This window comes from Heterocephalus glaber, unplaced genomic scaffold, assembly GCF_053883595.1.
Source record: "Heterocephalus glaber isolate CG9 unplaced genomic scaffold, H.glaber_assembly_v1.0 deba00001600, whole genome shotgun sequence".
Classification (NCBI taxonomy): domain Eukaryota; kingdom Metazoa; phylum Chordata; class Mammalia; order Rodentia; family Bathyergidae; genus Heterocephalus; species Heterocephalus glaber.
This window is the reverse complement of record NW_028258372.1, coordinates 34,989,400-35,002,003: the sequence shown is the minus strand read 5'-3', so window position 1 is coordinate 35,002,003 and position 12,604 is coordinate 34,989,400. Positions and strand designations below refer to the sequence as shown.

Genomic DNA, 12,604 nt, shown 5'->3' with positions numbered 1-12,604 from the left:
CTATAAAACTAATAATTCTGTTGTTTCCTACAGATGAATTCCAAGGTATACAGCATCATTTTCTTTCTAACCTCTCCTTTCAATATTTGCATTTGGGAACTTCTATCTTCCTTTTTTGGTCCATGTAATTCAAAGAAGATTTGAACCTCGTCCTCTGACTCCAGAAAGAGACCTGTAACTTATGTGTGGTTAATGAAAATATTTTATCTCCTGGCCACAGATGTGGGTTCTTGAGTAAGCATTTAACCAATGTCCTATGAATCAGAATTAATTCTAAAGTGTATGTTAACTATGGAAAAGTAACAGACTCTTCTCATCAGATTACCAACATGAACATGTTATAAGCCTAGAACTTTTTTTTGAAACAGCGTCTCGCTGTCTTCCTCACTGGCCTTGAACTTTCTATGTGGTTCAGGCTGCCCTTGAGCTCATGATTCTCCTGCCTCAGCCTCTCAAGTGCTGGGATGACAGGCGTGTACCAACACATCCAGCAAGCCTAGAACATTGAAGCTGCTTGGAACCACCAGAAGAGGGGTGGTGGTTTAAGGCAGATAAAAGAAAGAAAAGAAAAAGAGTTGATTACGTTGAGACCCTGGATCTAGCCATACTTAAATCTATATATTATTTAAATCTTGTATTTTTCCATGGAGTCCACTTTCTTTTTAGCAAGTATCTGAATTAGTGCCCTACCATTTGCAGTTGAATGAGCCTTTTGAAAGTAAGCACAAAACAGAAAAGGAAGATAAAATAACCCTGGAAGTCAATGGACAATGTTGACTTATTCTGCCATGTGCTAATTTCTGCTAACCTACTCACGTGGATAACCATAAAGAGATTATTTCTTGGTAGAATGATGAGGTTATTAAGAATTTTAGAAGCCACATAAAATGTTGTGGGTTATTTGAGCTATACTTTAGGTTGGGCAAAACATGTCTATATTTATATCAGTTTAGAGCTAGAAAACTCTTAACAATGTAACCTCCGTCAACAGAAAGCACGAAGACATTGATGGAAGGATCTGGCAGTCCAGGTGATAGCATAGCATATTCATATTTTGTTTGTAAGAAAATGAGTTATGGCATTTTCTCTGCATTTGTATTATGTTAATTTGATCTTTGACTGGGCTGACATGTATCTTAAAATACACAACACAGATAAAGTAAAATCAAAAAGGGTATCACTGGTGGAGACTAGAAAGGAACAGAAAGTGAAGAAATGCAGGTGGAATGATAGACAATGAATCCATTTTAACTCTGACTTTTCTTCTTCCAGAACTTTAAATGTTATCGTGTGCTTTGACAGATACGGACACGCAATTCCAATTTCGCAAAGTTTAAAATGAGTATGAGAGTACCAAGTTTTTAACAGCTTAGGCTTTGTGCTCATTTTGACTTTGGAAACAAGGTGATTGCATTCTGTCCACGTTATTTCATTCCTTAGCAAGTCTCAGTATAAAAAATAGTACTTTGAGAGCCCCACCCGACGCTCTCTAAACTGCAGCGACCAGGGACCGCCCCGTGAGATGAGACAAGCAGCTTGAAGTTCCTGCGGCCGACCCGGGCCACGCCCACGGTGCCGTGAGGTCCGCTTAGCCAACACTCAGTCCCCGCCCCCCCGTGCCCCGCCTACCCTCCGGCTTTTCTGCTACCCGGTCCCACACTACAGCAGCACAGGGGATTATAAAGACCCTTGTCCTGAGCGCCACAAGACAGAGCAGAAGTTAGAAACAGAAAGAGGCTTCTGGAAGAAAACGGAAGCTCAGCAGAAAAGTAAAGAGAACCCCTACAACAGAGGCACATCAGACCACTGTACTTGGTCTGCTGCTGGCTTGCTGACACTCACTGACTTGTGTATGCACAGGGATTCCTACGCTGCCTACTGTGACAGCAGAGACATACCCTGAAGGAGGCCCATAATTTCTATTGCTATTTGCAAAAAAGAAAAAAAATTTTTTTCTTATTTTTAATTCTTAATTTTTACTGTTTTTCGACTCTTCAGTTTTACGTTTCTTTCTTTTATCTTCGCTCTCTCTCTCTCATTCTCTCACTGTCCCACATTGAACCTCATCTTCCCATTTGTTCCTTTCTGCACTGAATTCAGATTTCTCCCTTACTGTTCTTTTCTTCTCTTTTTCCTTCTCTTGATTATCATTAGGTTTAAAGGAAAGTAAATTTGGTATCTAGCCTCCCTGTTGCTTTAGGTGATTCTATTCACATCTTTGTTCTTTCATCCTGCCATTTTCTCTTGCCTTTAACAACTTCTTAGAGTTTGTGTGATCTTTCTGTGTCTTCTGGCCTCACCGCTAATCTTACCTGTTCTTTCTACCTGTCCCTCCCTCCCCAACCCCTTTTAGCTCCCCACCCCAAAGGGGAAAGATGCTATATTGAAGAGTTTATTCATTATAAACTTACATTGGGTTGGTCCTTGGTTTTAATTTAACTCACATAGTTAAAAGTGATAGATTAATAACCACCACAAAGTGTCATTTTCTAAGCTGTGCTTGATGCTATGGTATTGCTGACTATATCATTTGGGCTAACATGTTGTGATTGATCTAATTAGTTTTCCTTCCTTTTATAAGAAAAGTATAATAGCTTCAGAGTCATTAGAGTCTCAAAACCCAAACACAAGCCAGATCTAGAAGACACCTCTGAAAAGCAATCATTCCACAAGGGTTTTAAACACAAGCAACAAAGATACCTACATGAAGCAATCTTGAAATATCAACCCAGGAATTAAATCAAGGACAGTAGCAAAAACAAAAATGAGAAGACACTTAAGCAAGGCACAAATGCAGGCTTCCACACCACAAAAAGGAAATTCTGGGGGAAATGAGGTGGAAAGCTCTGATAAGCAACCACTTGGACTCCATGAACTGATAGCACAGGAAGTAACAAAGCAGATGCATGAGGCTCTAGAAAATTTCAAAACAGATATAATCTCCCAGATAAATATGGACAGGGTGAGCAGAGTGAAAGACATGATTTAGAAGCTCTAGAGCAGAAACAGATAAGAAAATAGATGAGATCAGAAACATGCTGGAAGCCATGAAGGCCCAGCATAAGAAAGAAATGGAAAACATGATCGCTCAACATAAGAAAGAAACTTGGAATCCATGAAACAGATTCAAACAGATATTCAGGAGATTAAAAACTCCATTGAAAGCATGCAGAGCAGACTAAGAGAATCTGAAGACAGAATATCAGATAAAGAAGACAGGTTTGCAGTTAAGGACCATGAAAACAGAGATTTCTGAAAGATAGTAAGGGACCATGAGAAATCAATCCAACAGCTGCTAGATGATGCAAAGAAGAATAACATAAGACTCATAGGAGTCCTTGAAAAAACAGGAGAAAGTACAACAGACATAAAAAAACTGTTCGCAGAAATAATAGTAAATAACTTCCCAGACAGAGGTAGAGAGTTGGACGTACAGATAAGTGAGGCATATAGAACTCCATCCAGCCATGACCAAAAAAAAAAATCTACACCTAGACATATAATAGTCAAGATCCCAGAAACCCAACAGAAGAACAAAATTCTACGGGCAGTTAGAGAAAAGAAACAAATCACCTACAAAGGAAAGCCCATCAGAATCACAGCAGACTTCTCAACACAAACCCTCAAATCAAGCAGAGCCTGGAGTGAAGTATTTCAAGCCCTAAAAGAAAAAACTTCCAACCTAGACTGTTGTATCTGGCAAAATTATCTTTCAAAATCGATGGGGAAATTAGATACTTCCATGACAACACCTGAGAAATTTCATGAACACCAAACCAGCACTCCAAACAATTTTAAGCAATATCCTAAAAAAGACAATGAAGGTCACAACTCCATGAGGTCCAGCAGAGAGAAGGCACCAAGCAAGGTAAGGCACTAAAGCGAAAGGGGGGAAAATAACAAAAGAGCCAACAACGGTAAAACTTCATGACAAGGATGAGTCAATATCTGTCAATTATAACCATCAATGTTAATGGCCTCAATTCACCAATCAAAAGAAATAGACTGGCAGAATGGATTAAGAATGAAAACCCAGCAATATGCTGTATACAAAAAACACACTTAACTCAAAAGGAAATCCATAGACTGAAAGTAAAAGGATGGAAAACAGTTCTCCATGCAACAGAAACCCAGAAAAAAGCAGGCATAGCAATCTTATTTGCAGACGAAGTAGATTTCAAACCAAAACTAATTGAGAGACAAAGATGGTCACTACATCCTTGTGAAAGGATCAGTCTAAGAGGAAGAGATGACAATCCTAACCAAATACAAATGCCCCCAACTATACAAAACAAATATTAATGGACATGAAAAACCAAATAAGCACTGATACAATTGTAGTGGGGGACCTCAACACCCCTCTGTCACAGACAGATCAACTAGGAAAAAAATTAACAATGAAATTCTAGAACAAACGAAGCTATTGAACAGGTGGACTTAATAGATGTTTACAGAGTGTTCCACCCCACAAAATCAGAATACACATTCTTTTCAGCTGCACACGGGTCATTCTCCAAAATAGATCACGTGCTAGCTCATAGGACATGTCTAAGTAAATGTAAAAGAATCGAAGTTATCCCCTGTATATTATCAGACCATAGTGCAATACAATTGGAGATCAATAACATAAGAAACCGCAAAACACCCACAAACACATGGAAATTGAACAACACCCTCCTGAACAACCAATGGGTGACAGAGGAAAGAAACTGTGAAAACAGAAAACTGGCAGCAAGCCTATGAGTGATTTTAGGTATTTCTATGGTTTTGCAGGGGTGATTAAAATTTTAGATATTATAAAGAATTATTGAAAGCCAAAAATCTTGAATGTTCCCAAATTTAATGAAACCTCTAATTTTGTTATAAATATAGCTAGTTATAAAGGTAATCCTAATCCCTAACTCTAATCTTTAAAAGTAATCTAACAAAAACTGCCAACATATAACTCTTAACTTCTAACCCTAAATCTATCCTAACCAAAGGCCTACCACTAAAACTTTCTGTAGCCTTCACAATCAAACCCTAACCCAGAAATCTAATACTAATCCAAAACCTAACCTTAATTGTAAAACATAAGCTCTACACCAGGACCTAACCCCCTATACCTACCCCTACCCCTAAATCATAACTCTTGTCTAACACCGAACCCTAACCCTAAACCCTAACCGTGAACCCTAAATCCTAACCCAGAATCTAATCACTAAAACAAACTCTGACCCTCACAACAAAAGTTAAACCTGACTTCTAACCCTAAACCCTAATGTCTAAACCTAACCCAAAGTAAGAGTGGCAGGGTTCATCAGTTTCCTGGGGTGCCAGCTAAGCCCTGGCCTGCCCAGGGACATTGGGCCAAGTGTTTTTGTGTCACTCTGTCAGGTTGTGTACTGAGTATGAGTTGGGGGCAATCAGCAGCCCAGGGGCTATTTTACGTCCAGTGCGAGGAAAAGTTCAGTTGAAGAGATCCCAGTAGATGACCTCACTTCATTATGATGACAGTTTGCTCAGAACCCTGTTGCCAAGCAACACATAGCACCACTAACTGATGCCTGCTCACTTGTCTGGAGACACAGGACACGTGAGGATGTTTTCTTGCTGTCTCCCGACTTCCCAAGGCTCAGGCCTCCGGAGATCTCTCAGGAGAGGAGTCAGTCGCACCTGGAGAAACTCGGCCCGAGTCTCACAGGACGCCTGTGGCCATTTTCTCAGAGGAGTCAAAATGGGGAACACAGGAGCCGAGGGCAGGTCAGCAAAGGTGAGCACACTGCTCTGATCCCTCCTGTATGGGTCCAGACCTTCCCTGGCTGTGTGAGAGTGTGTGCCCAAGCACATGATCGAGTGTCAACAAAAAATCTGTACTGCTCTCACGTTATCATATATGGCAGAGTCACTTGATAGTTTTCTAAGGTTGTGACTTAAATTGAAAATGACCCCAAATGTTTCATGTATCCAGAGGTGGGGCTTTTGGAAGGTGATGGGATCATGTGGGTGGCTTACTTACTCATCTCCAGATCACTGGAGTCACTGATAACTCCATAGCTGAATATATTGTTGGGAATTGGGGCCTGACTGGGGAGGTAGGTCATTGTGGGTGTGACCCTGGAGGGTACATTTTGTCCCAGGATCCTTTCTCCTCCTCTGCTTTCTGGCTGCATGGGCCGAACAGCTTTCCTCTGCCATGCCCTTGGATCATCCTGTTTCTGCCTTGGAGCCAGCCAACTATGAACTAAACTCTCTAAAACCATGAGCCCAAATAAGCTTCTCCTCATCTCTCTCTTTTTTTTTTTTGTACCTGGGATCGAACTCAGGACCTTGCACTTTTGAGGCAGGGGCCGGAAGTATTGAGCTAAAACCCTGGCCCTCTGCTCCTCTTAAGTTGTGTTGAATATTGGTCCCAGAAACAAACAGGTGATTCATAAAACCACTGTTTCCATGTTAACCTCCCTCGAAGGTCCCACTCCAGGATGAAAAGGAGTCAAGCCTGACTCTGGATACTCAAGCTTGTTTAGAGTTTTTGAAGATGGAGGTAAGGGAGTCCATGGTCAACCATCTTGTGCGATCCTTGCTTCAAGGGAACTCTTCGTTCCCGCACGAGTTTTTGAAAAACTGCCAAGTATTTGGGACCACACAGCAGGTGCTGGATCTGCTGTTGAAAAGGTTTGTGCACCCCCTTGTAGGTCAGGGGAGCTCCATCTGGCTGGGTTTTGGGAATGCTTTGCACCACTTGGTGACCCAGTTTGCTGTGTGACAATTGTAAGGCTAATAGGAGGACCTGCAGGGTGTGGTCAGGAGCAAGGGAGTTGAGCCTGCAAATGCCTGTCCTGTGCTTGATCGTGTACTTGGTTACCCAGCACTGTGGTCCACTTGAGTGTGACATTCACCTTTCATCGACATGGAGAAGCTCTCAGCCTGGCTCCTCACTTGAGGCCTCAGAGAAAGTTTCCCCATCTGTGAAAGAGGCTCTGGATTCCACCTGGGATACTCTTCTCTTAGATACAGGCAGAGCAGGAGCCCTGGGGATGGACTGAGGGGCCTGAGACCCATGGAGATATTTGCGAAGGTGATGGTTGGGTTCATCCATGGCACACACAGATATGAAGCACTAATTGTATACAGGCACATTTCTGGGTACTTAACCCAATTCAGGGAAAAAGGGCAGGAAAATACCTTTTCTCTTAGGCTTTATTTTTATGTCAGGGTAGCCAGTGACACAAGAAGTCATGAGAAGGTAGGGTAGGTGTGTTACCAGCCTCCCATATCCATCTGCTCGGGTTTGTTTGCTCACCCCTGGAAAACCAAAGGAAGCCATTTGGGGTGGGGGCGGGGTAAGAGAAAAGCTTTCTTTAAATCTCACTCCAAGGGGACGGAGGTGCTGCTTTGCCTCAGAGCACCATCTCTCAGTGTCCGTGTGTGCAGGGTCTTTCACAGTAAGGCACAGGGGAGGGGGCACACCAGAAAAGAAGGCACCTCTCCAGGCTTGCTCCATGGCTCCCAGACACATTCCACTCCCCCCCTTCCTTCTGGAAATGAAGTGGGGCCTGACTTCCTGGGGCAGCTCTGCATATTGTCTCCTGTGGTCTGGGCTTAGGAGAAGAGGGGGTGGCAGTTAAGTCCTCAGCTTGAGGAAGTTTGGAGAAGCCACTTGTCCCTAAGGAAAAACTCTCACAGCTAAAGTATCATTTCATCCTGCTGGTTACAGATGTGATTCCCTCATGGCCTCTACACACAGCCAAAGCCTCCACTACTCCAGCGAAAATGGCGGGCCTCTGGATCAGCTGAAAAGGTGAGTGGGATTTGGCTCAAGAGGGAAGGTTCCTGTGTCCCTGTGTCCGGACTGCGGAACTGGGGAGCTGAGACAGGGAGGGGGCAAATACCAGCTCCTGTATTTGTGTTTCCTGCTGGAGGGCTGAGGTCTGGGGCTTCCCTTGCAGGAGGAGGAAATATGAGCTGTGGGTGGGGTCCTCCACCAGGGAACAGGAGGGGCCCCGGGATTTGAGCCAAGCACTGTGAGCACTCGCTCCACCAGAGCCCATGCCAGCCCTGTGGGTCCACCCCCACCCTCACTGGGACACTGGCTGTTTGGGGAGCAGCATGCTCCTATGTGGCCTTGCTACTCTGCTGGTAGTTTCCAGGCGACTTGATGACAGTAAGGGGTGGCTGCACCCCTCAGCGGAAGCGTGGCTGGGAAGACAAGACCCATAGGTGTCTCAGACGTGGAAGCAGCCTGGCAGCCCAGGCCACAGGTTGAGGTGTCACCAGGGTCATGGGTGGGAGCAACAACCATTGAAGAGTTCACCTTCCAGTGAGCAGGGGCAGGTGTGTTACCAGTTCCACACAGCAGAGTGTGGGCTTCTCTGAAGAAGGGGAGTTGATCTAGGGCTCCCTCCAGTGGAGTCTCTCTGCAGTCTCTGCCGGGTTTCTTGGCCAAACTCTGGATGGACAGTCTGAGGGGCTCAGGCTGAGTGGGGCTGTTCACTCAGTGAACTGGGGAGCACAGTAGCCCAGGCCCCACAGGTGTGCCTTGGGATGCCATTGAGAAGGGGAGGTCAGGTCCCTGACACTGCCCACCCACCTGTCCTCAGTGCCATCTCTACCATCTTGGGCACATGGCTGGAAAAGTATCCAGACCAGTTCCAGGAGCCTCCGGAGTTCGCGTGCCTCAAGCAGCTGGTGGAGTACGTGCAGCTGCACCTGCCTGGCTCAGATCTGGAGCACCGTGCGCACCTTCTACTGGCCCAGCTGGAAGACACACAGACCATGAAGGCCAAGCCTGGGGGTGAGGAGGCCTGGGATGTGTCCATCAAAGCACACGAGGAGGGTTGGTGCTGGACCCACCAGGAGGAGGCTCTTGGCTGGGTTGGGCAAGGCCCAAACATGAGCCTTGGGCCCCTCAGGTGGTGGACCACAGTCTGAGCAGATGTCCTGTTGTGGAATCAGGGTTGGAAGATTTTCCGGAAGGCAGGGAAAGGTTAAGAGCAAGGCAACAATGTTTGGCACCTTTTTTTTCCTACAGCCCAGGCGGCAGCACCAGTCCCAGGTCCAACTGGAGAGGGAGAGGCAGCTCCGGCAGCAGCCTCTAAGCCAGCGGTAGATCCACCACCCATTCTGGGGCAAGAGTTGGCTGCAGTGCCAGCTCCATGGCCAGGTGCACCTAGAAAGCCACCTCGGGTTATTCCAAAGAAGAAGCAGACTGGAACTGAGACTCTGGAGCTGGAGCCAGCCAGAGCAGGGCCACTTCTACCAGTGGTGCCATCCTGGCCTTCACCTATGACCATGAAAACCAGGGTGAGTGCAGGGAAGCCTCACATGATGGGGGCCCTCCTGATCTGGTGGCAGACTGGGTCACGCTGAGGGACATGGTAAGTGGCTGGGCGCAGAAGGAAAGGCAAGTGTGGACTCCTTCCAGGCATCTGCCATCAAGACCTGCTGAGCCCACGTCCTGTTCATATCCCAGCTCCATCCTTGCACACCATAGGGTCACTCTTATGTAAGATGTCCTTGTGGCAGGGAGACAGAACCCCGAATTCCCCACGAGGCGTGAGCCACAGTCCTGACTTTCTGAGCTCCAGACTGATCAGTGGTCTCTGTCCTTGCTTGGGGCCCTGTGGTCTGTGGCAGGCCCAGTGACACTATCTCTCCCCAGGAGCTGTTTAAAACCATGGCGCTCTCCCCTTTCCAGGATTCCACCTGGTTGCAGCGGGGCAAAAAGGCCAAGGAGCAGCGGGCTGCCACCGTCTGCTCCACTGTCATTCACCTCCCAAGTGTGGCCCAGTGTGTCATCAGCACCGTCCTCAGGCACTACATCATGGAAGCCTCAGCCGCACCCAGGTGGTGGAGCACGGGGTCTCCAGGGGCCCTCAGGTCAGTTTCAGGAGGGGCCTGGGACCTCTCTTCACCTTTATGTGCTCTCAAGTGTCCTCTGAGCTCCGATCCCTGCATAGGCCTCAGGCCCCTCCTCCCTAGGGCCGCGTGGCCTGGACTCTCCTGCCCCAGTCCTCCCTCCTGGCACCTTTTCCTTGGCTGTAGCTGCCATCCTGGGCTCTCTTATCCCTTGCTTCCCAAGTGACCCCTCTCGGGGCTCCGTGAGGGTCTCTGTGGCCAGGCCAGAGGCCTCATCCAGGGGGCTGGCTAGAGCTCCAGTGCCTCTCACCGAGTGCTTCTCCCCCAGGAGCGCCAAATGCTGAGGAGCTGTGCCTCTCTCTCTGGGCTGCGAATCAGTGTCATCCAGGGCCTGATGGAGACCTGGCAAGACTTCTCCAGGCAGCTGCTCCTCTCCATTGGAGCTACAGGTGAACCAGTGCCATAAACTAGACAAAATATGTGCAGAACTTGTCTGCGAAGCTAGAAATGTCTTGAATGTATTTTATAAAGTTCCCCCAAACTCAAAATAAAAAAATCTTATTTGAAAAGAGCCAAAAGAAATGAAAGGCAGTTTACGAAATAGGCAAATAAAAATGTGTTGGGCCTAAGTATAGTGGAGCAGGCCTGTCATCGGATAACTCTGGAGAGAGACTGAGGCAGGAGAATCACAAGTCCCAGTGCCGTCTGGCAACTTAGTGATCCTGTGAAACCCTTAGAAAAAAGAGATGATATTCACCATAATTAGCCATTAAAGAAATACAATTTAAAACCACAATGCTATAGCACCTGAACCTACTTGAATTGCTAACATGAAAAATCCCAGTTACCTAATGCAAGAGTGGATGACAAGAATTCAGGCCTGTCATATACTGCTGGTGAAGAAGTCCATTTCCTGCTTTTAATATCACCCTATTATTTTTGCAAATGGCCAGCACTGGGTGAAGCTGGGTAAGGAGTGCATGGAACACCTCATTCCTCAAGTGCCTGTGAGTCCATAATGATTTCTAAATTTCATTTCTGCTGCAATTGCTACAATTAATTCGGTTTTGACTAATGTCGAATACCTTCTCTTTTATAAGGATCCTCCACAAATGTATCCATACTCTGTCCACAGTCCTAGGAATTTCCCAGGACTAATTTCCCACAGGCTGTGCACGCTCATCTGTGAGGTTCACCTGGCTGCACAGGAGGCCATGTAAGGAGCAGTGGAGGATTCTGAGGTCTGCACACCCTGACGAGAGGACACCCTGCCCAGAGCATTTCCTCTCCTTCCCAGCATGCTGGGCCTCTGGGTTCCTCGAGGGTCCCTCTAAGGGTCTTCAGCCAGCTTGGCTCCCCTGACTTGCCCCTCCCTGTTCCCTTGAGTCCCCGGGTCCTCAGACTCTGCCAGCTGGGGCTTTAGGGTCCTCTACCATCCCCTGTGCCTGCACTCCCACCAGACCTGTGCAGGCCCAGGGCACTCTGGATGTGTTTCTGGCCTCTGGCCTCCGGCCCAGCCAGCCAGCAACTCTGGGAGATGAACTCTCAGCCTTTTCTATATATAACAAGGTCACCAACTTAAATGTCTTACAGTAAAAATTATCACTCCTAAATTGGTACAAAGTAAGTTAAAATGGGCATGGGAGAAAGTACAATCTGAAGGAGGTTCACATGACAGATAAATGGTAAAAGTTAACCAGTGAAAATTAAAACAGGCAATATGCCAATACTTGTATGCACATTTTCATGAATAAGAAGAAATGATTCATTTGGATCATTTTAGATACAACTTGTATCTAATTTAAAACAAGTACAACAGAACATTTCTATGTAAAAGCCATGATAAGGTCAAATGAAATACTAAACAATGGCTTACAAACCGGTCTCTCTCAGGAGTTCTTACAAAAATACAAGAAACAAATAAAGAAAGAACTGGTGGCCCATTGGGGAGGGAGCAGCTTCCTTGTCACTCTCTCCTGTATGTGCCAGCAACATTTGCTGCCTCACTGCATGTCCTCTGTTTGGAGGAAGGCAAAAGAAATGAGGCACCGTATATCACTAGATGAGGAAGGACAATCCCTGGGTCACAAAACCTGTAAGTATATGGTTACTTGCTTAGTTGAGGGACTCTGAAAGGCCGCACAGAGGGAAGTTAATTATGATAGACTTAAAGAAACCACCCAGACAAAGGATCAAAATGCTGCCCAATTCATGGCCCACTTAGCTGCCACCCTCAGGTGTTCTATAGCCCTAGATCCAGAAGGTCCAGAAGGCCAACTTGTTTGAAAGATGCATTTTATTACTCGCTCTCCCCCAGATATTCAGAAAAAATGACAGAAACTGGAGTCTGGTCCTCAAACATCACAATAGCAACTATTAAAGTTTACACTAACAAGGATGAACATGCCTGATAGCAGCGCATTTCTTAGCTGAAGATGCTGGCCTCTGCTGGTAGAAAACCTGCAGAGTTGGCTGCCAAGGTAACTAATAAAAGATCAAAGGTATCTCAGACTTGAGGTGCCCCTCCAGGGTCATGCTTCAAATCCCACCAGAGTGGTAACTGGGATAGGGAATGTCCATGGCATGGGATTCCATCCAAGCCATGTCCTTCCTGTGGGGTTCCTCACTGGAAATTAAGATTGTCCAGTGCTAGCAGCTGCCCCTGCTGCTTCTGGGCCCTGACCCTAGGGACCCCCAACCAGCTCCTTCCCAGATTTTCCTTTTCCTAACACTCGGTCTCATAAGGAGGGCCTGGATAACAAATGAG

At 46.2% G+C, this 12,604-nt stretch overlaps 1 protein-coding gene across 1 annotated transcript; it reads left to right on the top strand.

Moving 5' to 3' along the window:
- Window positions 1-4,717: 4,717 nt before the first annotated feature.
- LOC147823168 (uncharacterized) lies at window positions 4,718-10,408 on the top strand. The gene is made up of 7 exons (XM_087193866.1): window positions 4,718-5,752; window positions 6,449-6,654; window positions 7,697-7,780; window positions 8,580-8,773; window positions 9,011-9,282; window positions 9,677-9,858; window positions 10,166-10,408. The coding sequence occupies exons 1-7, from the start codon at window positions 5,543-5,545 to the stop codon at window positions 10,179-10,181; spliced, it is 1,164 nt and encodes a 387-aa protein (XP_087049992.1). The 5' UTR covers window positions 4,718-5,542; the 3' UTR covers window positions 10,182-10,408.
- The last annotated feature ends 2,196 nt before the right edge of the window (window positions 10,409-12,604 follow it).

Coding starts and splice junctions, on each gene's coding strand:
- LOC147823168 (XM_087193866.1), top strand. CDS start 5,543: ATGCCTGCTCACTTGTCTGGAGACACAGGACACGTGAGGATGTTTTCT. Junction 5,753..6,448: donor CCGAGGGCAGGTCAGCAAAG/GTGAGCACACTG, acceptor CCTCCCTCGAAG/GTCCCACTCCAGGATGAAAA. Junction 7,781..8,579: donor CCTCTGGATCAGCTGAAAAG/GTGAGTGGGATT, acceptor ACCTGTCCTCAG/TGCCATCTCTACCATCTTGG.